This window comes from Equus caballus, chromosome 5, assembly GCF_041296265.1.
Source record: "Equus caballus isolate H_3958 breed thoroughbred chromosome 5, TB-T2T, whole genome shotgun sequence".
Lineage (NCBI taxonomy): Eukaryota > Metazoa > Chordata > Mammalia > Perissodactyla > Equidae > Equus > Equus caballus.
The window spans coordinates 40,035,037-40,060,376 of NC_091688.1; the positions used below are offsets into that span (position 1 = coordinate 40,035,037).

Consider the following 25,340-nt stretch of genomic DNA (forward strand, 5'->3'; position numbering starts at 1 on the left):
TGACAGCCTATTAATAAGTGTATATAGGAGCTGGCCCCGTGGCCGAGTGGTTAAGTTCGCGTGCTCCGCTGCAGGCGGCCCAGTGTTTTGTTGGTTCGAATCCTGGGTGCTGACATGGCACTGCTCATCAAACCACGCTGAGGCAGCGTCCCACATGCCACAACTAGAAGGACCCACAACGAAGAATATACAACTATGTACTGGGGGGCTTTGGGGAGAAAAAGGAAAAAATAAAATCTTAAAAAAAAAAAGTATATATACTACCTAGCACTTATTTTTAAAAAACAAAAATCAACTTAATCTGTCCCTTCAAGGTGAAGATGACAGTCTATTAATGAGTGAGAAAGTCATTGTCTTTCTAAAGAAACTCATGATTAGGGAGAAAGCATTTTGAAAATCCATGACTGGAGATGTTTCCAATGTTGTGATTTTTGTTTTATTACCAAAAACAACATCTTTTACCTACAAAACTTGTGTCTGCATGCTTGAAAAACTAAGAAACAGAGTTTTAAAATATGTTTTAAAAATCTAAATAAAGCTTCTTAGTGGGTTTGAACCCATTTGTTGAAAACATAAATGCAACACCTTCCAATCATTCAATAAGGGCTGATTGACTTAAGATGCAAATTTACTAGTTGAATTTCAATGAAAAGCCTTTGCACTGCGGTGAATGGAACCAGAAAATGAGTATCGTAATTTAATAAACGCAATGGAGGATGCCCTTCTTCTGCTTGAATCTACCTTTTTGATAAGCGTCTTTTCCAGTTATGAGAGTCATTAACTTTCACTAAAAAGTAGGATTTTAAAAACGTACTTCATCTTCATTTCAATCTTTTAATATTTCTACTCAGGCATGTTGTATAAGGTATGTAATAAAATACATGTAAATAATTGTTTTTAAAATATTCTACATATTAAGAAAGCATGATAAGAAAAATGTCTGGTGACCACTGGTCTATCACCTCAGAGGAAGTGTCCACATTTGGGACCATCATTTTCGCAGGTCGTAGAAACTATTTTGCAGGGAATGAACAACAGTGACAGTAGCAATGTGGACTGAGGTGCTTCAGAAGCCCAGCAGACCAGCTGTCTTTGGTTCTGGCCTAGGGGTTGGTGGAGACGGGGGCAAAGGCAGCAGGTCTGTCTGTCTTTTATGTGCCATCTTTTACGTGGTATAATTTAGAGGAAGCTCCTGGGTCATTCTAAGTCCTCAACTGATGCTTATTAATTTCTTTTTCCTCTTGCTATTTGCACACCCACCACTTCTAACACTGCTGGGGTCACTGGGCTCCCTCTGTACTGCTTATGGATGGATGTGCGTGGGTAAGTATACATATATGTATATTCCCTCCAACAACAATCAAGGTGCTGCTGTGGGAGAGAATATACGCAGACACACCACTGCCTGCAGGGTATTTCACAATAGCATTGACCTAGGCGAGAAGACAAAGTTCGCTCCCCAGTTCCGATGAAAAAGTTTCCTCTTCATCTTAATTATTTTTAACCATAACGCTTGGGACCTTCTGACTAATGTCATGTTACTTGGAAAGATTTAGAAACTGTGATTCTATGAGAGGGGGTTATGAAAATAGACTTGTCCTTGAAAGGCTTTTCCATCGAGTTCAAAAACACTTTATCCGGCCTGGTATTAAGATGCCCAAACCAACCTCAGGGGAAGAGTAGGGTCTCTTGCCCCAGTGTCAGTGGGTGTTAGAAGTGGGGAGGGCCGCAGAAGCGAGACGAAACAGTTAAAGGAGCTCCTGACACCAAGGAAGGAGGCCGCGACAAATTTTTGAAAAATAAGATGAGAAAAGAGGCGGAGAGAGGGTGAGCAGCGGCGGTGGGAGAGCAGGGGTGATGCTGGTGAACGCGGACACAGACCTCCACACGTGGGGAGGAGGCCGGGGGCGCTGGGCACCGTAGCAGGGTGGGAAGGGGGCAAGAAACAAAGGTCGGGTCTTGGGCACAGGGCAGTTAAGACGGGGAAAAGCAGCCACGGGAAGGCGGCGGGGGTGGTGACGGCGGCGGGGGTGGCGCGGAGTCGGGGCCGGGGTCGCCGGCGGGCCGGGCCGGGAAAAGCCGGGGATCCGGCTGAGCTCGGGACCAGCTAGGCCGCGCCGAGGGGCCCGGCCGGCGACTGTGGGGCCTCGGAGGGGACCGGCCGAGGAGCGGCGGCGAGGGGTCGCAGCGGGACACGGCGCGCGGGGAGGCGTGCGGGGGCCGGCGGGGGCCGCGACCGCAGGAGCCCAGCCGAGGCAGGGAGCGGCGGCCAGCTTCCCGCGCCCCCGGCCTGGGCCGCGGCCGCGGCAAGCGGGGAAAGGCCGGCGGGCAGCGGCGCAGAGGAGGAGCCTGCGGCCCCGCCCCCGCCGGAGCGAGGGAAGGAGAAAGGCTCGCAGGGAAGGAGGGAGGGCGGGCGGCGCGGGGAGGGGGCGGCCGGCCGGGCCTGCGCCCGAGCGAGCGGCGAGCCGAGGGGGAAGGGGCCCGGAAGGAGGCGAGCGCGGCCGCGACGCCAGGAGCCGGACGCTCGCCCGAGCCGCCGCCGCCGCCGCCGCCGCCGCCTTCCCTGCGTGCGGCCGCGGAGGCCGGAGCGCGGCGCTCGGCGTGGGGCGAGCGGGCGAGCGGGGCCGGGAGCCGGAGGCCGCCGGCGGTGGTGCGCGAGGCGCGGGGGCTCCTGCCGGCGAGAGGAGGCAAGGGGCGGAAAGGGAGGAAAAAGAGGCCGAGGGGAGCCCGGCGATCGGATCCTCCAGGAGGCTGGCGTGGAGGCAGATCCCCCCGCGAACTCAGACCCACAATAATAACCCGAACTGTTAATAATAAGGAAGCAGTTTTGCTGGCCGGGCGAGAGAGAGAGAAGGGGGAACGGGAGGAAGCGAAATCTCCGTTTCATGGAGGCTGAGGCAGGAGAAAATTTCGGAGCCTGGATGTGGAGGAGCAAAACAGAACTAACTCAGGAAATTGTCTCCCAGAAAAGGGCCGACCCTAGGCTGGCTCTGAGAATCAGGCTGGTGTAGGTGGAGAAACCTGCAAGTTTAAAGGAAAAAGAGAAGGAGAGGATATTTTCAGAGATTTTCTCTCGTTTGTGGTTATTGCTATCGTTTGAAAGGTAAAAAGCACTGCATTTCAGGTGGTCTGATTTTTTTTTTTTTTGGTGCGATTGGCTCATTGAAGAATTTCAAAATCTTTAATGTAAAAGCTTTTTTTTTTAAGGAGATCCATAATTTTGGTTCCCAGGGCTGCACTGGACTTGGAAGGAGTGCTGTTGTGTACATACTATTGTATGGTTTTATTTATTTTTTTTTACTGTGCAAATCAGCTGGAAGATTTTTTCCAAGTGCCAATTCGGATTTATTCATCTTTTTTTTTTTTCCTTCCCTCAAACATATCTGTTGTTGTCGTTTTAAGCATTGGAGACCAGAGAATTTTTCCCCCCTTTGGAGCTCTCTTGCCAACAGAAGGACAGCTGGGAAAACTGGATTAAAAGGATGGTTTTTATCTGTATTTTGCAGTTAAGACTGATATTTTGAAGGCGCATTCTTTCTGTGATTCATTTTTTAGCCCATAGCGCTAACCTTGAAGACATTTGTGGTTGGTTTTTGGTTTCTAAGAAGGTCATAGTTTTTCCTCTCTTTTTTTCGGTTTTTTTTTAAGAGGGGGGAGGGGAAAGGGGGGGCCAAGAAAGGAGACCATGTTAACTGGTAGAAGTAGGATGGAGCTTCAGTTACCAGGGTCCTGAGAGCCGAGGAAAAAGGATTCAGTCTTCAAGTTGGGAGGCCCTCCTCTCACCTTTCTTAAAAATTGCAAGCGATTCAATCCTGATCAAGACATCAGAACCACAAGATTCTGGAACTGTGGACACACCGAGAAACCATGAGTGTAAGGTTACCCCAGAGTATAGACAGGTAGGTTTGCTAATAATGTGGTTTTTCAACCCTTACTTAAGGAAAGACTGGGAGGGAGGGTGTCGCATTTTGAGAAAAGGTTGCAAAAGAAGGGTCTGGGTGGGCTGTGGGAATTTGTGGGGTAGGAGCGTTGGTCTCTGGGGACTGTCTGGGCATGTGTGTTTATGTTTCCTGTGTGTGTGTCCATGTTCAAAACATCTCTCCAGATTCAGTGTTTTTTTTAAATATAAGCAATAGACGGTGAAGCCAGGAGTGGGGAAAGAGGGGGAAATGCTTCCAGCTGCCTTTGACTTTTGCCAGGCTGGAGGCTGAATTTGAGTCCCTAACTTGCCAGCCTAGGGGGTGGGAGGCCGGCGCAGGCCTGGTCACATGAGCCCCAAGGGTGGTTTGGGACTGGCTTTAGGTGTTGGAGCTGCAGGGGGAAGGGCCCTGGCAGGGGCAGGGGCCTCCACTGGGCTGATTGCTGTGGAATGGTGGGGCTTGGTGATGGGGTGGATCCCATTTCTAGAATGAGGAGGATGTTCTTGGCCTGAATGATGGGACACAAACACCCTTTGCACCCATACAGGTCTGGATTTTTACCAGTGGCTGATAATGGCCTCAAGATGCGTAGGTCACATTAGAATTTCTTCCTCTCCAAGCTTAAATTGAGACCTGCCAACTGGCTGATGCTCTAGGTTTAATCTTCCGAGCTGTTTTTCATAAGCTTGACTCTGCAAAATAGGCCTTCCCTCTGCCTGGAGCCGGAAGGAGTTGTTTTGTGCTCCTCGGCCTGATGGGCAGAGGCTTTGGCCCTTAGAGTCTGAGCGCAGGATGCCCCTCCCCCTCAAGAGTCCGCCCAGCCTCCCCATCACTGGTAACACTCCAGTTCACAAGTTTGTAAGGTGTCTGCCTGCTGCCTCCCCCCCCCCCCAACCCTTTTGCCTTGAGAATTTTGAGGGACAGTCGTTCTGTGGGTGCTGCACACATCGGAACTGGATGGATGGGTGGTTGGAAGACTGAACAAGCAAATGGAAGGACTGGGCCTGGAAAAAATATTATTGGAGAGAGAGGGAAGAATATTTGCAAGGGAGCAATTGCTTTCTTCAGGTCCAGTTAACCTTTGATTGTCCATGCTAGTAATAATTTCTTTTTGGCTGTGGAATGTGGCCTAAAATGCATATAATCTCTCTCCCCCAAACGCTAATCTTTGTATTGCCTCAGAGTCCTGTGTGGATTAGTTCAGCAGTACCCAGGCGGGGACCTGACTTGGCAGTGGAGAGAAGGCAGACAGCCACAGAAGACAGAAAGTATATGTGGCTGCTTCAAACCTCCATCCGTTCCCCTTTTTGTTGGCTTCTCTGTAGTTTGACTTCTGTAAAGGGAGACCCAAGGCATGTCAAGGCAAGGAGTTGAAATGGTTACATGGCTGCCCTTCTTTTCGTCGTCTTGGAGTTTGGGAATTAATGCCCTTGCCTTTTTGAGATTTGAATGGTGATTTCTCTGGATTCAGGGATGTGAGAAGATGGAAACACAGGTGTCGGGGGGCGCAAGAAGGAGGCAGTGGGGGTTCCTGGGCTGCTGTGAGGTGCTGCTGTGGGAGTTTGTCTATCCTCACAATCTTCTCGGGATTTGTATAGCATGGTACGTTTCCCTAAGTGCTGTCATAGGAGCATATCTCCTTTGAGTCTCACGATATATCTGTGAGGCATTCAAATCAGAGGTTATTTTTCCCATTTTGACGAAGTGGTAATTGAGGCTCGAGAGGATACCTGGCTTGCCCAGTGCCATCTTGCCAGATTAGTGGCAGAATCTGGACTCAAACGCAGGTCTTCTGATTCTGGATCTGTGGCTCTTTTCCTTGCCCCACCCTAAGTAGGTTTGTATACTGGTCCTGTGGAACGTGGGGGACACTGTTTCTCTCTGGTAGTAGGGTAAGATGCTCTTCAGCATTGCCTTGCACTTTTCTTGTTAACAGTTTTGGGGCTTGCACCTCTAAATTCTATAGTTAAAGCACAGTTTTTTTCCGGTGGGATAACGCAACTTTGTAGGGTAAGAGCGTTCCTCAGCTCCACCCCTACCCCTATTCTCTTCCCCTTTAGAGGGTTGGTTTTGGGGCTCGGGTCCCCTTCAGGTTGTCTCCAGTTGCAGTGGATCTGACCCCTTTAGCTGTAGGTTCATTCTGTTGGACCTTCTGATATCTCAGGTTCAAGACGCTATGGATTTTAAATGATTCACAATCTTACCTCATATTGGAGGGACTGAGTGGAAGGAAGTGCTCCAGTTTATGGAGTCAAGGATTCTCTTTTAGTTTATCCATTTGCTGTGTAGAGAGCCAAGTGTGAGGTGCTTTAAGAGTGTTTTAGAAAATTCAGGTATGCAGTTCTTGCTCAGAAGGAGCAGACACTCTAACTGGGGAACTAGGAAAGGTATATGACTCCTGAAGACCACAGGAAAGCACTGCCAGACTCTGAGCTCCATAAAGGCGGGGATTGTGGTTTGCTCAGGTATATCCTGCATGCCGAGCTTAGTGTCTTGCATGGGGTAAGTGCTGCATAAGTATTTGACAAATGAGTGACGTGTCAGCAAGCATAAATTCTTCCATTTCAGATTATTTCAACATTCATGTGTTCATTTCCAATGTAGTCAAAGTCAGGTCAATTAGAGAGGGCTTCCTAGGTCATAAATATTTTCTAGGAGATAAGCGAAGTGATGGAGGACCATGTCTGTGGAGAGGGATTGTGGCTCAAAGTAAAGAAGGTTTTGGAATATTTATTCGGCAGAGTCTTTACCCCCCTCTTGGCCAGTGACTCCTGAGTTCTAAGAAACATGAAGTATTTGTGACTAATATTTTATCTTTTAGTGTTAACCATCTGTTACTGAAAGATGGGCTGAAGTGTAGCTGTTGTTGTCCCTTTCAGTTTTTGTCCATGGACAACTTACTGCCTGTTAATATATCTTCTGCCCAAGAGTTTCTAAAAATGTGTTTGATATCGCAAGCAGAGAATTATTTTTACAGGAATGGTAATGAGTTTTGCTAAGCCGTCTATATCCATTTGCCTGGTTCTCCGTGACAGATGTGTTTGAGATGGCCAGATGGGTTAGGAGTTTGCATCCGTAAAACAGCTTTTCTCTGTGCAGAGTGAGTTAGCTCATGTGAGGACCAAAACAGAGAAGTACAAGATTTAAGCCAAAAGTTCTTGGTTTGAGCCCTGGCATTCCCCTTAACTCTGTGACCTTGGGCAAGTCACATGCCTCCTCTGGTTTCCTCATATATAAAGCAATAGCTCATTTCTATGACATGCTTTCCAGTTCACACATTTTTTCACATGGCCTGTCTTTTGAGGATTATAACGTTTATTGTATCTCTCTAATGGGGCTGTTGAAAGGGGCAAATCAAATAATATATTTCAAATTGCTTTCTAAATTGTAAACCTCTATGTACGTTTTAGATGGTAAGCCCATGGATTTGATTTAGCTTCATGCAGTACTTTCTGAACTAGCCCAAAACAAATTAAGGGGGCCTGAATGATCTTTCCATTGTTTTGAAGAATTTAACCACAGTGAACAGGCATTTTTGTTGCCGAAGTGTGTGAGGTTAGAAGGAAGGGCTGCTTTTCCAACGGTCAGGGTTGGGTGGTGATCCTGGAAGAATATGAGAAGAGGAAGGTTATTGACTCTCCTTCCCAGGAATCTTGATGAATGGGAGAGGCTTCGGCTATCTTGGCTCTCTTAGATGGGGATAGAAAGGATTTCTTTTGTAATCTCTGGCCGTTCCTTGTTTTAGAAGTCTATGACTTTCCTAATTAAATCATACTTTGGAAGTTACGTTTAAAGCTTAACTTAAGCACATGACTTTCAGAATAAATCCAGACCTAGCAACTGTTCTTTTTCAGGGGTCTGAGATTGAATGTAACTTTTCCACAGTCTGGACCCTTTTCTGCTAGAAGAGGCAAAATTTTGCCTGAGATGTGTGGAGGAAGAGGCAGGGGAGGGAGGGGAATGGTAGGTAGGCCTGTCCTAGCCAAGAGCCTCCAGGCTGAGGGGAAGGTTTGTAGAGAGAAGATCCTGGTAGCTGGGGCTGAGGAGACTGGTCTTATCTGAGAAGGGGTAGTGGGTGGTTCCTGGGAGTCTTTCCACCTCAGTTTCCGGTCCTTGTTGAGCCCTGGGACTAAGAAATTCCCAGATATTCAGCTGAGTTTCTACCTAGTTTAGAAGGTTGACCTCCCAGAACAGTGATGGATCCAAGCTACAAATAGTAAGTCACCTGAAATGCTGAGTCTTCTCCAAAATGTACCCTCCTCCTATCTGGAAGGTGAGGTGAGAGATGGCAGTGGATTTGCAGACGAAACATTTGGCAATTAATCACCCTGGAACAGGCTCAGCTTGACTTTAGATACTCAAAAACATGTCCTGTGATTAACACATTTATTTAGCTTTTTTTAATAGTCAAAGTAGTATCAGACAGAGTTCCTGTCCCATTTAGGAGACTAGACAACAAAATATGAAAAATGACAATATGAGTTCATCAGAAATAAAAAAGATTCTGTGATGGGCACATAGCTAATCCCCAAATTAATATAAAGACAAAGGAGTTCTGGAAGCTCATAACCTCCATGGAGTAGAGTTTGGAAACTTTGGGATAGTGTCCCTTACTGTTTTAAAGGTCTGGGATTCTGATGTATGTGAAAGCGCTTTCTTAACTGTCAAGTTCTCTAAAACAGAAGAGGAATCATTCTAGTCCATGTTGACTGAATCTGCTTCACATCTTCATAGTGGCAGTGCCTTTAAAAATCCATTTTATTGGTTATTTTTAAAACTTAATTCCAAGGTTTATCGTGTGACTTGGGAACCCTTTTCCCCCATGGACTGTGTGTTCTTCCTTCTTTTGTCAGTCCCTGTATTGGGAGAAGACCTCCTGGTAGCATCCAAGGTCACTTGTGCCATGGACTAAAAAAGGAGAAGTAAAGAACTTGCAGGTTCTGGTCTCAAAAGAAAAAAGTAATCATTACTTTATTAAAAGTCATGTTCCATCCCCGGTGAAAGGAGGTTTGGAGTTCTGAGGGAGGAACAGCGGCGTCTGAGTTAATAGATGGGTGAATTAAGCTAGCCAGCCTCTAAGGTTTGATTCCTTCTAGCTTTTATGTCCTTTGAACTTGTGAAAACATAATGCCTTGTGGCCTTCCTTTCAGTGAGCCAGAACTTTTTTCCAGGAATCTTTATCTGGGCTTCCTGAAAGCCAGTGAAAACGAAAGTTTGAAAAGGCCAGGGAACAGAGCGTCTGGTGGAACGGGAGAGGAAAGTGGAAGCACAGTGATATGGAAATGTGGGGAGGGACTGGGGACTCTGTGGCCCCTAAGAGAACTGGAGTGGGATTTGGAAGGCGTTTTAAGATCTGGAAGAACACAGATTAGTACACAGATTTGTGGCACTAGAACAATTGGACGGATCTGAGGGAAAATCACAGAATTCTTAAGTCTTAAGGGATCGCATTACCTTGCCTTCCCTCTTGCCTCCAGCTAGGGAGTCTCTTGAGCGAGTGAAGATGGGTGAGAGTCTCTCGTTTCCAGTCATCCTGGTGGAAGGTGGTTCCGTGAGTTCAACAGTTATAAGTTCTTTTGGATACCAAACTTTCCTTTGCTACAATTTAAGTCTGTTTTATTGTTTTTTTAATTGTGATTTCAGTTATGGACCCTAAAGTCACTAGTGTCCCTCTAGCATCTTTATTGACTTCTTCAAGATTTTCCTCCTCCTTGTAAAGAACAGCAAGCCAAGAGATGAATGTGTGAGAAAAGGGGCTTCGAAAAGTTGAGTGAAGTGATTTCAGAGTCTTGATTTCCAGCACTTTCTCCTCCAGTATTTGAAGCTACTGTGGAATGGTCTGATGGATCTATAGTCACCAGTCATGGCCTGGCCTTAAACCACAGGGAGCCCAACCAATCTAGCAACCTTCCAAGTGACAACCTATGACTGGTGGCACTAGCAATCTGCTAGTTAAACAGCAAATATTTACCAAATAGCTCCATGCTCAGCTCAGTTCTTGGTCTTCTAGTAGATAATATGCAAAAATGTGGAACTTACAGTCTCGTTGGGAAATGTTATTAATGAAACAACACAAAACAATTAAAAGATTGTACCTAATTGCTGAATCTTGATGTATACCAAAAACGTACATTTAGAGAAGAGTAGAAAGTTGAGGCTAATGAGAATAGCCAGGGGAGGGGTAGTTAGAAATGATTTAGGTGGAATAGAGGAGGCCGTTTCAGACAAGGGGAACAACATAAGCAAAGGTTCTGGGGTGGAACCCAAGTCTCTGGTCTCTGGTAAGATTGTTGGTTTTGTAGAACAGAGTGAAATTAGGTTGCCAAGGTGGGTAGGGTGGGGGGATAAAGGTATTCAGATTTGATGTGTAGGGAGAAGGGAGCCAGTGAGGGTCATGTGTTATATGGCGATTAAAATAGTGTTTAAAGAGAGAATTCTGATATTAATATGTAGATGGGAAGAGAGCTTGGCGGCAGGAGGGCCAGCAAGGACTTCTTGCGGCAATCTTGGCAAAAGATAACCTGGGAACAAAGAAGAGGGGCAGGATTTGAAAGACATTTTGGAAGGAAAATTAGCAAGGTATGTTAAGGCTGAATTAAATTTGATTCCCAAGTTTTTGAGACTGGTTGACTAAGAGGGGGGTGGTGCTATTGTTAAAGAGGATAGGGCCATCATTAAAAGTCATTCTGTCTCCTGTTGGTACCCAGCAATTCACTGAATACAGCGCATTGAATGGTACTTACCTTGCTAAGGCCCTTAGGTTAGGCCATTTTTACCAAATGGTTTGAGAGTTCTTCAGTGCAGTCTTTAAAGGGAGGGAGAAAAGGGGAGTGAGTTCTGGGAGATCCCTTAGGAAATTGGGTCACGATTTGAGGAGATTAGCATATATTTGATGGATCCTGACTAATTAATCATACCCCACCCCCACATAGCAGATCAAACTCCAGGGCTAAAGGGATATCTATGCAGAAACCATCCTAGTAGCATAATTATAGAGAGTATGGGACGTTAAGTGAGAAGATCGCGTGAGCCCCAGCTCAGCCACTAACCAGCTACGTAATCAGGAAGATTTGTGCAGAAGCATTTTGTGAATTCTATAGTGCCAGGCATAGGGTGAGTGTTGTTAAGGCATTTGGTTTGGCAAGGACCCCAGAATGGCCAGAACTCTCCTCAGCTGCCACTAGAAGACCTGTGCTTGCGTGCTCAGGCCTATGCTGATTTTAAACTGAAGACTGACACGCATGGCCCTGGGAACATATGGAACAGCACAGGACAGTAGTTAAAAGTCAGGTGCGTAGGATCTCACCCTAAGGCACATCCTCCTTTGCTGGAAACCCGCCGTGTCTTTCCTTTCCAGCCCGAACTCCCCAGCGTGCGGTTTGTGACTTCTTCCTTCAGCTCAGCCCACATCTCACTAATCCCAAGTCCTATAACCGCACCCTGCCACCCTGCTTCGGATAGACTAGCCTGTTTCCTGGGCCCACATCACTCTTTCCACATCTTTATCTAAGTGTTCTTTTCTGCCCCCAACTCCAGTGGTCTTATTTCCTTCAAGGAGACCTTTTCTGGTTAATACCATCAAACTACACATTTATATTCAACACTAGTTTTGCACGTACATATAGCAGCTTGACTCTATTATCTTTTATTCGTTGTATAAAATGGTTAATGTAAAAGTTCTAGCAGAATGCCCAGCACATGGTAGACTATTATAAATAAATGTTGGTACTGTTCCATTCTTTGCATGTTTTATGTTGGTTATTGTGTCTTATCCTGTTAGGGTTCAAAAGCGATGTCTCTTCATTTTTCTGGATTGTCTTCTAGTGCCCAGTTTAGTTCTCTTTATACAAGGTGTACTCCTGCCTGCTGTTTCCTCACTTGAACTGTAGTCCATTCTTGACATTTCCAGTTCCCTCCGTGCCTAGCCAAGGCATTTCAAGAAAGCAACTCTAAACATGGCTGTCAGGGACGGAGACCAAGAATTCCCCTTGTTCTAATTGGGTGCTAGGTCTTGGGTGCCCGCTATTTCTTCTAGGGACAGAGCAGCCTTGTTGGGGTGGCTGCCTTCAGCTTCGCAGAGCTCGGGGGATTTCCCCATTGGCGGCCTGGTTTCCGGGCTGCCTTTCCCTGCAGGGGTCTGACGGGCATAGGGCCCACCCTGCTATTGTCCTGCCTGCCCCGCTGGCCCCATTCATTTCCCAGACCACAGCCCTCAGAAGCTTCCCTCCAAGAGACTGCTGCTGCAGAGAAAGGCCACTGTTGTTCTGGGGGGAGGTGGCTGGAGAGAGTGTAGTAAATAGCCTTGTGAATGGGACCTTGTATGAGGCTAGAACCACAGACCCTTTCTCCTCAGAGCCCTAGGGTTGGGGGCACAAAACCACTGAAGTTTCAGTGTCTTCACAGGAGCAGAGTCTGAAGTTTAGGAATATTCATGCTATCCTCAAATAAGAAGGCTGATTGGCCAGTGCCCCTCAGGGCACTGGGGTTCAACAGACAAGGAGAATAAGTTGCATACCCTGCCCTCAGGGAGCTTGTGGTTTGTGAGGAAGAATGAAGTAAGCAGGGGCTGTATGATCGCATCCTGAGCTGTCTTTTGTGTTACCAGTTGAAGCACATTGGAGGGACGCTAAAGAAGGTTTCCTGGAGGAAGGAAGGGACCTTTAAATTAAGGCCTAAAAATAAGAGCCAGGTTTGCGAGAGAGAAAGTCCAGGCAGAGGGAACAGCATGTATAGAAAACTGAAGGCCAGAAAGGGCATGGTGTGGTGCTTTGATCAATAGCGAGACTATAGAACAATTAATTAAATGAAATTGGAGAGTAGGTAGGAGCCAGGGCCTGAGGACGATGTAATCTTCCATGTTAAGGGTTTTGGACTTTGTCCTGAGGGGAGTGAAGGACAATTGCAAGACTTAAAGTAGGGAGTGATGTGATCAGATATGCTTTTAGAAAATCAAGATCACTCTGGCTGCAGTGTGGATATTTAGATGGAAAGAATGAAAGAGTAGAGAGAGGAAAGACGAATTAGGAAACTATTTCGGTAATATTGGCAGGAGGTGGGGTGGCCTCTACTGAGGAAGTGACGTTGGAGATGGTGAAGAATGAAGGATTAGAGATTTGGTTATGTGGGAGAGGGGAGGCTTGAACGAGAGTGTGGGGCAAGGGTGACACCCTTATTCTTGACTTGGGGCTACTGGGTGGTACATCCATGAAAAAGGGAACTGTAGAGAAAGAGCATGATTGAAGGAGGGGATAAGTCAGCTCGCCTTTTGGACAGGTTGATTTTGCAGTGCCTCTGGAAGATCCAAGGCCAGATGTTCAGCTGGCATCTGTATATATAGGTCTGGAGGTCAGGAGGCTGTTGTGGGATAGAGAATCACGTTTGTGGGTCATCAACATCTAGACAGAGTGGTGGAAGCATGAGACTGTCCAGGGACAGGGTGTAGAGTGAGAAGAAGGCCTTGGACAGAACCTTGGGGACACTATCTTCGAAGGTGAGGCAGAGGAAGAGGATCCCACAGAAGAGACAGGTAGGGATTGACAGGGAAGCGGGAGGAGCCCAGAAATGAAGGGAGGGATGGTCAACAGTGTCACATGCTCCCAAGAGGGGAAGGACAGAAAGGATAGAGCAGTGTCTGGATTTAGGAAGTAGGAGGATTTCATGGCCTCTGGACACTGCGGGGGTTGGGGAGGGGTCTGCAGTGGCTTGAAGAGAGAAGAGGTGAGGAAGTGGTGACAGTCTAGTTAATTCTTTTATGGAGTTTGGTCAGAAAGAAGAGAAGAATAACTCCTGGTCCCTGTCAGTAGGACTTTGAGTTTATTTTTTCAAGGTAGGACTAGGTTGCTTTAGGTTCTTATAATCTTTAACATACATCAGAAGCAGCTGGAGAGCTTATTAAAGTGCAAATTGCCAGCCCCAACCCCAAAATTTCTGACTCAGTAAGTTTGGATTGAGGTTGGGGCCTGAGAATTTGCATTTTTAACAACTTTCTAGATGATGCTGACTTTAGTGGTCCATACATGGAGAGCCACTGCCTTACGACATCTGTCCTCTTAATTAGCTCTTCCCATGTTTGTTTGTTTGTTTGTTTTTTGAGGAAAATTAGCCCTGAGCTAACTGCTGCCAATCCTCCTCTTTTTGCTGAGGAAGACAGGCCCTGAGCTAACATCCGTGCCCATCTTCCTCTACTTTGTATGTGGGACGCCTACCACAGTATGGCTTGCCAAGTGCTGCCGTGTCCGCACCCAGGATCCAAACCGGTGAACCCTGAGCCGCCCAAGCGGAACATGCCCGCTTAACCACTGCGCCACCAGGCCGGCCCCTTCTTATGTTTTTATAACAGAACTTTTGTTGTTAACTATCTTTTCCAAAGCTTTTGTGTCAGTACTTCCACTCTCTGTTGTGAGTTTCTTCAGCACATTTTGAACACCTTGGGGACAAGGGCTGGTCACTGAAACATTGACACGTAACCTAGTGCCTGCCACCCAGTAGACTTTCCATAAATATTGGTTAAATACAGTGAATTGAACCAGGTAAGCTGACTCAAGAAGCAGAATTTCTGGCCCCTCATCTATGAAACCTTGTTTAGCCCTTTTCTGTCTGCCTGTGGCATCGGTGCAAATAAATCCTGTCTACTAGAGATCTTTAGGGATGGTGCGTTTAGAGGAGTGTTTGTAATTTCAAAGTATAAACTAAAGCCAAAAAAAAAGGTCAGAAAGTGATCTTACAGAAATATCAAATCTTACAGTAAATGCCAAATCAAATATACATAATTTCAGTAATTCAGTTTTGAATTAAGTGAGCAACTTAACATGCTCCTCCAAACGAATCCCAGATTCTGAATTTTTCAGTGGGAAGGATCCTCGGCGTGTCCTTGATTCCTCTTAGAATGTCGGCAGAGCTCTTAAAACGCGGCTCCTGCACTCAGAGTGCTTCCGTGTCTGGAACATACTTCCACAGAGTGGTGGTTCGACCCTGCGGCGGCCCACACCACACCGGTGGCTTCTCTGCTCCAGGGGTGGGAACAGGGATCCCGTGCTGTTCTGAGGTTGCTGTTCTAGGGCCTCTGTCACTTCCCTTGAAGCTGGGTTCAGGGACCGTACATCTTGGGGTTTCCAAGAGCCCTTTGACCTTGAGTCTCTCCCTCTTCTCCTGCTTTTCTTTTTTTTCCTCTTAAATCAGTGGGTCGCTTCTCATAATTTCTGGAAAACCCCCTAGTTCTCCAGACCAGTGGCCCTAGGATCCTGAGGTGTAGGTGTGGGTCAGTGGATAATGGTAGGCCTGGCAGTTCCTGTGCCAGAGGGTTTCCTAAACCCCACTTCAGGCCTTAGGATCGGTTGATTAAGCAAGCAGAAACCCAGAAGAAGTCGTGGTTCTCTTAGCTGGACTTAGCCTAGGGCTGTAGCTCTCCTTCTGCCTTAGCTCAGCCTTTCACTCGTCCTGAACTCGAGGCCTGGCAGGTCCAGAAAGGACCGGGCAGGCGTAGGGGAGAGACCACTCCCTTGTTAAGATCCTACTCCCCATTGTTGGTCTGGGGTATGGGAATTTTTTACTCATTTAACGTATTTATTAAATGTATATTAAATGTTAGGCAGTGTTCTAGGTACAGGAGATACACTAGGAACTTATATTCTGTTGGAAGAGGACAGACAACGAGGAAGTATATAACATTATTATTATTTATGATCCAAAGTATAAAATGAATTTAGTAAAACCTTGGGTTCATAACTGCTGTGGGAGAGGCAGGAGGGGAGATGTGTGACAGGATTAAAGGAAGATTAGGGTCAAGAGAAGAAGTCAGTTTTTGAAGTAGGGGAGGATGTGGTTGATGGGGAGAGAAGGATGGAAGTTTTAGGACCGAGATGAGAGTGCAGAAATGTTGGTGCTCCTTTGTATGCTACAGGACAACTTGTAGTTTGTGAAGTGTTGTTTGTCCATTATCTTATTGAGGTAGTCCAGTCAAGTATTTGCGTTCCCATTATTATAGTTGGGGCAACGAGGTCAGGGGGGTTTTAGTGACTTACTTTTAAAGTCTGTAAACTAGTAAGTAGTGGAGTTGGGATCAAAAAAAAAAAAAAATCTGTGCCTACTGAGCCCTAGCCTAGTGCTGTTTCCATTTTCCTCACCCCTGGCAAGACTTAGTGGTGAAAAAGTGTGTCTCATGAGGGAGCCAGACATCAGGTTTGCTTGACAGGAATGAAAGGTGCCCTCCAGGAAAAGAGATGGTAAAGCAGGATCAAGTCTTCCCAATAGGATCTCCTTGTCTGTGGGCCCTTTAGGACCCGAGGTTTGCATTCACTATCCGAGAAGATACCTCCCCTCTCTCTTTTTGCCTCCTGGCTGATTAATGATGGGGGAAAAGTGGCACTCTGGGGCCAGGTAAGTTCAGTGAGGTTGGAAAGAATAAAATCTGAGAAGTGACTCAGCACTCTTCCGCTCATCACTGTGGCACCTTTGAGCTAGTTGGGGGCCTTATCTCTGTGTACACTATGGTGCCTGGGACTGTGAGTGGATGGATGCTCAGTAAAGTTTTACTAAATGAATGGATACAATTTTTCAAATAACAGCTTTATTGAGGTATAATTCACATACCATAAAATTCACCACCTTATGGTGTACCATTCAGTGGTTTTTAGTATATTCACAGAGTTCTGCAGCTGTCCTCACTAATTCCAAAAAATTTCCATCACCTCAGAAAGAAACCTCATCCCATTAGCAGTCACTGCCTGTTGCCCTCTGCCTCCAGCCCCAGGCAACCATTAATCTACTTTCTGTCTCTATGGATTTGCCTGTTCTGGACATTTCCTATAAATGGGATCATACAATATGTGGCCTTTTGTGCTTGGCTTCTTTCACTTAGCATGATATTTTCGAGGTTCATCCATGTGGTAGCATGTGTCAGTACTTCATTCCTTTTTATGGTTGAATTATAGTCTATTGTGTGGATATACCACCACCTGTTTATCCATTCACCAGTTGGTGGGCATTTGGGTTGTTTCCGCTTCTTGGCTATTAACGAATAACTCTGCTATGAACATTTGTGTACAAGTTTTTGTGTGGACATATGTCTTCATTTCTCTTGGCTGTCTACCTAGGAGGGGAATTGCTGGGTCATATCGTAGCTCTGTGTTTAGCATTTTGAGGAACTGCCAAACTGTTTTCCAAAGCGGCTGCACCGTTGTACCTTCCCACCAGCAAGCTATGAGAGTCCAATTTCTCCATGTCTTCCCCAACACTTGTTATTGTCTGTCTTTTTGATTGTAGCCATCCTATTGGGTGTAAAGTGGTAGCTCATTGTGATTTTGATTTGCATTTCCTTAATGACTAATGATGTTAAGCATCTTTTCATGTGCTTATTGGCCATTTGCATCTCTTCTTTAGGGAAATGTCCATGCAAATCCTTTGCCCATTTTTTGTTTGGATTATTTGTCTTTTTATTGTTGAGGAATGGATACAGTTTTAAGTTGCTTAAACTCACTAGGCCTCAGTTTCGTCAATCATAAAGTGGGAAAGTTGGATTTGATCTCTGAGATCCATCCAACTCTAATATTATTTCGTCTGTGGAACCTTGGTCGCTCCTTTAAGGCTCTACTCACCACCATATTGCTGTACGGCCTAGTTGTCAGAATATGACTTTTGTGTCCAATAGACCTGGATTTCCTGTTACTCAACCCCTCTAAGCCTCAGGTTCTCCCTTTGGAAAATGCGAAAAATAGTATTTCTTTCATAGGGTTCTTGCAAAGATTAAATAAAATAATACATGTAAAGTGCTTAGCAAAATACCTGACATAGTTAAGAGTTCAATAGATGTTAGGTATTATTATTATCTCATTATTAGCTCACATCTTGTAGTCTCCAGTTGGATGAGCCAGGTGCCCGTCCGCTAAGTCTGACTTAACCTGCCCTGATTATTGAGGCTTTGCACAGACCACTGCTGTTCAAGTTATCTGTTGCTGCATAGCAAACGACCCCAAACGGTGGCTTAACATAATACTAATCATTTATTTTGCTCACAATTCTGAGGGTTGATTGGGTTGAGCTAAGCATTTGTTCTCAATTGCGATCTCTCATGCAGCTGCAGGTATATAGGGGCTGAGCAGGCCTGGGCTGGGCTTCAGAGCCTTCTTCACTGTGGCCCCTGTGTTGGGAAGACTCAAACAGCTGAAACAGCGGGAGCTCCTTGGGCCTCTCTCTCTCTCTCTCATCTCTCTCATCTCTATATTGTCTTTCCACGTGGAGGCCTCAGGGTAGCCGGACTTCTTGTGAGGTGACTGAAGGGTCCTAGAGCAGGCATCCCAAGACATTTGCAAAAGCTGCATCACCCTTTGTGAGCTAGCCTCAGAGGTCGCCTGGTGTCACTTCCGCCTTACTCTTACTGGTTGAGGGAGTCACAGAGGCCTGCCCAAGGTCAGGGACGGGATGTAGACTCCCCCTCTTGATGGGAAGTGTCGAGGCTCTGGAAGAGCAGGAGGGATGGGAGATACTGCTGCCCCATTACTTCTGGAAAATTCAGTTTGCCACAATTACTTAACTCCTTTCTTGTTAATTTTTGTCCCTCCTCTCCTTCAAATACATGTTCAGATCTTACTTACTAGTTAAGTCGTACCTGAGTAACTCTCCTTGATTCAAGTTTCTTCTTTTTCCTGTGTCTCTCACCTTGTAGGTCCCTATTGATTTTTGTATGACATCTGCTTATCTTTTCTTCTGGCTCTGTCATCTGTAAATACTCCCATAGTACCTACAGCTGGGCTCTGTACTCTTTAAGTGCCCTAAAAAACTTTACTAAAATTTCCAGTCGGGGTTTTTCCAATAACTTTTATCATCTAATGTTCAAATGTTTTCTCTTGGTTAAAAGTTCTTGCAATTTTTCAGACTTACTAACCGCTAACCCTACTCCATCTGGCACTTTAGGGAAACCCAAGTCCTCCACCCTTTTGTCCACTCACGTGATATTTCATGTAGCCATAAAAGCATATGGAAGGGCGGCTGGGGGAGATCCATGATAACAACTAGCGTTTGTCCAGCACTTTACTGTTTTTTGGAAAGTGCTTTAACAACCATTCTGATTAACATACTATTACAGTTATTTTTCTCCTTTACAGATGAGAAAACCAAGGCTCTCGGGTATTGAGACTTGAAATCTGTTCATAGTGAACCTAGGTCTCTGGCTCTAAATCCTGGCCTTCGTCTCCTGGCCTGAGGAAGGCATCTGGTTTGTCCCGCAGTTAGTGCTCTCAATCACCCAGAGCTCCAAGGAGCCTGCTTACTGGTCTTGGAGATTGCCTTCCACCTCCTGTCTTTGTTGAAGGAGGTGAACTTGGATGAAATCTCCTTCTGCCATCCCAGCCCTCCCTGCTCTAGAGCAGTCTCTTGGGCATCTGGGACTGGGTTTTGTTTTCCTCCCAGGGTCTTGCGTCTGCCGCTTTGATCATTTACACTAGAGATGGAGTTGCTTGGGAGCCCCGTGAGCTCGGTTACTTTGGAAAAGTGTGCTCCCAGTAGGGGAGAGCGTGTGTGTGTGTGCGCGCGCGTGCGTGTGCTGGGAGGAGGGTCTGAGAAATAGTGCTTAATAAGATAGGAAGCACAGAATGAGCAAAAGGGTGGAGAGAGAGCTCTCCAAAAGTGTCCACTTTCAAGTTCTCTCTCCTTCGATCGGGGAGAGTACAGGCAGGTGCAAAACTGATGCTCTTTGCATTTGACCCCATCAGTGATCTGCCACTGCCTCCAAATTGATACTTAGTCAGCAGGGGCGCCTCACCCAGAGTCTGCTCCATTTCGTTTCCTGTCTGGTTAACAAACACTTGGTGAGTTTTATTAGGGTGCTCTTGCAAGAACCAGGATACAAACCAAGCAGAGGATAAGAATCCACTTGGTAGAATAGTCCTCGCAATCCCAAGCATTTATACAGGGCTTTTACTCTTCAAAGCATTTTCCATCTATTGTTGTACTTTATCCTCACCATATTCTTGTGAGGAAGAGCCGGCGGGTTGATGACAGAGGCATCTCTCTTCAGTTGACTTAGTTTCCTTTTCCTCCTCTCCCTTTTTGGACCTGGGTTCCCCTGGGACACCCTGTTTTGCCAGCTCTGTCCAGCTTTCTGAGACAACTTAGTTCCTCTGTCTTTCTTCCCGTGAATGGGGTGCCTCCTCCCTGGTGGTAATTAAGAGAGTAGCCCGCTCATCTATGTGGCTGCCCTGTCTGACATCATCAGTCTCGTGGAGAGCCTTTTATATGACAGCTACAAGATTAGAAAATAAATTGGCTAGGGCAGAAGGATTACCACCTCAGAGGCTAGGAACTCGCAGCTTCAGGAAGGCATGGAGGGAGGGGTGGTGAGGAGGGAAGGGTGACATAACTAGCTGGCAGCATGACTCCTGCTGGAATCTGAGATTCTTTTTCCCTCTCTCTCAGACCTAATACAAACCCTAATACAGACCCCATCTCATTTTGCCTACCATCGTCTCCATCAGCAGCTACTCCTGCCCTGTACTGTGTGTTCATCTCTCTTCTAGATTCCTTGGGGAAGATAATGGAAACAGGTGGTCCCTGACTTAAGGGAACTTAAAGCTTTGTTGGGAAGTCACCTGCAAAAGACCTAAGAGCCCTATAGCAGCATAAAGTAATGGCACTGCAGCCACGCCTGGAGAGCTTGCTCTCAGCTTGGTAGAGATAAGGAATCTCCTCTTTCTCATTTTACCTTCAAGTCTTATTTGGCAATTAATTGGCTTCAACAAGAAATGTTTATTGATCCCAAGTTGATGTGCCAGCACTGCACTAGAGGTTGTGGGGATTTATTTAGTATTTATAAGCATATGCTTAAGCTGAGATACGTATTCAAAAAATATGAAAAGAATAGTCACTGAAGATGCCAGAGAAGTGACATATCTGACACACCTTTTAAAAGATTTCCTCTGATATTAAGAATAGACCAGGGGCCAGCCCCATGGCCAAGTGGTTAAGTTCACGCGCTCTACTTTGGCGGCCCAGGGTTTCTCCGGTTCGGCCATGCTGAGGCGGCGTCCCACATGCCACAACTGGAAGAACCCACAACTAAAATATACAACTATGTACTGGGGGGATTTGGGGAGAAAAAGCAGAAAAAAATAAATAAATAAAGTAAAGTTAGTTGTTAAAACAAAAAAGAACAAAGGTGAGAAATCTATTTTAAAAATGTAGGTTAAAAAAAAAAAAGAATAGACCAAGGGTTCAGGAGAAAAGCAGGAAGAGATATTAAGCTATTGCAGTAATCTAGGCAAGAGGTGATGGACATAGTTAATTACTGAGTTAAAAATCTGTGTTGTTTTTAGTGTAGCACAGATACAAACTTCTTAAACTTGGGAATAGGATGGGTTTCTGTGGGGTTTTGTTCCCTTTCTCCATACATTTTATCTTTAATATACCTTTATTGGTCACAGATGAAAAGGGAATTATTATAAATGTACTCTAAAGTCAAGAGTAAATACATCAAAATGCAAAATAACATAGTAGGCCGGGCACCTCCCATACCTGCAGACGATGTTTTTGAGGTTTAGTGAATTGGCTGATTTAATTGCCACTTCATCTAACCTCCGTGACATCACAATCCACAGCCATGTATTTGTGTCATAATAATCCCTTGTGTTTGTGCGTTACTTTGCAGTTTTATAGTTTGAGTGTTTTCACATGCATCTTTTTAATAACGGCTTTATTGAGATATAATTCACATGCCATAAAATTCACCCTTGAGATGTGCAACCATCACCACTATCTAATTCCAGACATTTTCATCACCCCAAAAAGAAACCTTGTACCCATTAGCAGTTACTTCTGTTCCCCGCTCTCCACAGCCTCAGGCAACCATTGATCTACTTCTTGTTTCTATGGATTTGCCTATTCTGGACATAATTATGTAAATGGAATCATACAGTATTTATCCTTTTGTGTCTGGCTTATTTCTCTTACCATAATATTTTCAAGTTTCATTTATGTTATAGCGTGTGTCAGAATTTTATTCCTTTTTATGGCTGGATAATATTCCATTGTGTGTATATACCACCTTTTGTTTATTCATCTGCTGTTGGACACTTGGGTTGATTCCACATTTTGGCAACTTACGAATAATGCTGCTGTTAACGTTGGTGTATAACTATATGTTTGAGTCCCTGTTTGCAATTCTTATGGGTAGGTACCTAGTAGGAGAATTGCTGGATTATATGATAGTTCTGCAGTTAGCATTTTTTGAAGAACTGCCAAACTCTTTTCCAGAGTGGCTGCACCATTGTACGTTCTTACCAGCAATCCATGAGGCTTTCTGTTTCTCCAGATCTTCTCCAACACTTGTTATTTATCTTTTTTGTTATAGCCAACCTAGTGGGTATAAAGTTATATCTCGTTGTGATTTGCATTTCCTTAATGACTAATGATGTTGAGCATCTTTTCATGTGCTTATTAGTTATTGTGTGTCTTCTTTAGAGAAATGTCTTGTGTTAACCCATCCTTGCATTCCTGAGATAAATATCTCACTTGGTCATGGTATTTAATCCTTTTTACATGTTGCTGGATTCAATTTGCTAGTATTTTGATGAACATTTGTGTGCATAGAGTCTTATTTAATTTTTACAATAACCCTATGAGATTAGGGTCCTCATGAAGAAACAGGTATAAATTAAACAACTTGCCTGTGACTACATAGTATCAAAATGGAATAGAAATACAAGACGGTTGAATTTAGTCTAATGTTCTTTCCACTGCTTCACTTTGCCCCCTTTTTTTTTAGCATGGATAACCGACAGTTGATTTCATTTATTTGGGCTATTTTCCCTTTTTGAAACCTCATCATTATTGCTTAGATTGAAAACTCCCAGAGGGTGGACTCTCTAATGCTCTCATCGCATAGCCACACAATTAGGACTTAATATCAGGTACATTTTAGATGATAATGAAATTTATATCCTTGATGGTTATGAATTTGATTCCAAGTGTGTCCTTGTCATTGTCTCTTTTTGGAGTCAGGAGCCTTACAGAGCAAGGACATATGTGTGATTCCTCTGTCTTTCTTCACGCTCAGCATTTGCTGTGCCCAAATAAATGCTTCATTAAGGCGTTAGGATTGGAAGGATGCATCTCTCTAGTCCCCACCTGAAAGCATTTAAGGACAGTGCATTCTACTGGCCAAGTGTTCATCTGGCCTGAAACCCGAGTATCCTTCTCTTGAACAGCTCTCTTCTACTCGAACTGTGTACCCCATCACACCTGTCTCTCTCCCTCCTTCCTACATAACGACTGGTTCATCAGAGACTAATTGCTGAGAATTTACTGACAGAATCTCAGCATTAGATCTTTTGCTTTTTCCACCTTTCTTGATGTGTGCATAGGCAGGCTATAACACATTTCACATTGATGTACAAGCATTTAGAGACCCAGAAGAGCTCTTTGGGGCAGCTCTGGAGAGTGAGTGGGGCACACCTGGGCAGACCTTTACCTCTGAGTAGATAACATTGGCAGATATGTATAAATGCTTTTGAATTCTCATTGTCTGCATGTAATTCGATTGCTTTATCCATTCGAGCATTGTCGTTTATCCTTGCCATCTGTGAACTCCTTAGCTCCTGCTCTAGTATAAAATAGGAAAAAAGAAATGACAGTTCATTTTAACGTTAGTCAAAGCCTGACATCCCTAAAAAATATATCTTCTGCGAAACAAAACCACGGACTTAACTACAAAGGCAAATGACAATGCTTTTTGGATTATCTGTTTTTGCTGATTATTTGTGCTGCCTCTCTGTTAATGCAGGTGGTTGGGACTTACCCGTGCATTAATTTATTAAATAATCATCTATGTGTACGAACAGAATGCAAGAGTGTATGTACATATTGTGATTTTCCGCTGTTTTAAAGCCAAGGGCCATTGCCTCATTGTGTGATCTAGCAGCACCATGACCTGGATAATAAACAGAATGTCTTAAGGCAGACTTGTATTACCAGTAAAAAGAATCTGTCTGCATCTTTATAATTGAGAAGGGCAATGTTTAGTTTCTGGTGTGAGCCCAGAATTCTTTTTTCTTTTAATAGCTTTATTAAGGTGTTTTTAATCCATAATCAGTGCACACAAAGTATGTAATTTGATGCATTTGACATATATGTACATCTGTGGCACTATCACCACAATCAGAATGAGGAACATACCCATCACCCCAAAAATTTCCTCCTGCCCCTTTGTGATGCCCCTCTCTCTCTTCTCATCTCCCCCATCCCCAGGCAACTCTCCTTGGGGATTTCCTCGCTGTCACTATAGATTAGTTCACATCTTCTATCATTCTGTAGAAATGGAATCAGATACTCTGCCCTCTTTTCTTATCTGACCTCTTTCACTCAACACGGTTATTTGAGGTTAACCCATGTTGTTTTATGTATCAGTAGTGTATTCTTTTTTATTGATGAGTAGTATTCCATTTTATGGGTAATTTGTGTATCCATTCCCCTGTTGATGGACATATGGGCTACTACAAATAAAGCTGCTATGAACATTCATGTACAAGACTTTGTGCAACACGTTTTCATTTTTCTTGTGTAAACCCTAGGAGAGAAATGCCTGGGTCATATGGTAGGTATATGTTTAACGCCATAAGAAATTGCCAAGTTGTTTTCCAAAGTGGTTTTCCAATTTTACATTCTCACCAGCGGTGTGAGAAAATTCCAGTTGCTCTGCCTCCTGGTCAGCACTTGGTGTGGTCAGTCCTTTTAATTTTACCCGTGTTAGTGTGTGTGTAGTGGTATCTTATTGTGGTTTTAATTTGCATATCCCTGATGACTAATGATGCTGAGCATTTTATGTGCCTCTTTGCCGTGTGTGTGTCCTCTTTGATGGACTGTTTGTTCGGGTCTTTTGTCCATTTGTTAATTCGGCATATAGCTTAGCATTAACTTCGTTTTTGAATTGTAAGGATTCTTTGTATATTCTAGATACAATTTCTTTGTCAAATATGTTTTTGCAACTATTTTCTCCAGTCTGTGACTTGCTTTTTCATTTTTGTAACAATGTCTTTTAAAACTTGTTGTAAATTTGAGTACAGTAAAATACAGTGTCTTTTGAAGAGCAAAAGTTCTTAATTTCGGTGACATCCAATATTAATTTCTTTTCTTTTATAGTTTGTACTCTTTGTGTTTAATAAATGAATCTTTGCCAAATTCAAAGTCAGTAAAATTTTCTCCCATGTTTTCTTCTAGAAGTTGTATGGTTCCAGCTCTTACATTTAGACCTGTGATTTATTTTTAGTTATTTTTTGTATAGCATGTGAGATAAGAGTTGAGGTGATTTATTTATTTTGGCATATGGATGTCCAGTTGTTCTAGCACCATTTGTTGAAAAGAGTGTTATTTCCTCATTGAATTACATTGACACCTTTGCCGAAAATCAGTTGATCATGTATGTGCGGTCTGGACTCT

At 44.6% G+C, this 25,340-nt stretch overlaps 1 protein-coding gene across 7 annotated transcripts in view; it reads left to right on the forward strand.

The window, feature by feature from the left end:
• Positions 1 to 2,801: 2,801 nt before the first annotated feature.
• Positions 2,802 to 25,340, forward strand: part of ARHGEF11 (Rho guanine nucleotide exchange factor 11) — a 99,117-nt gene continuing 76,578 nt past the window's right edge. For 6 of the 7 annotated variants that reach the window (XM_023640955.2, XM_070268006.1, XM_023640957.2 and 3 more), the window contains exon 1: positions 3,723 to 3,899. In XM_023640955.2, coding sequence (XP_023496723.2) covers positions 3,868 to 3,899 — 32 coding nt within the window. In that variant the 5' untranslated portion in view covers positions 3,723 to 3,867. Of the gene's footprint in view, positions 3,900 to 25,340 lie in introns of all 7 variants that reach the window. The other variant, XM_070268005.1, reaches the window with a different exon arrangement.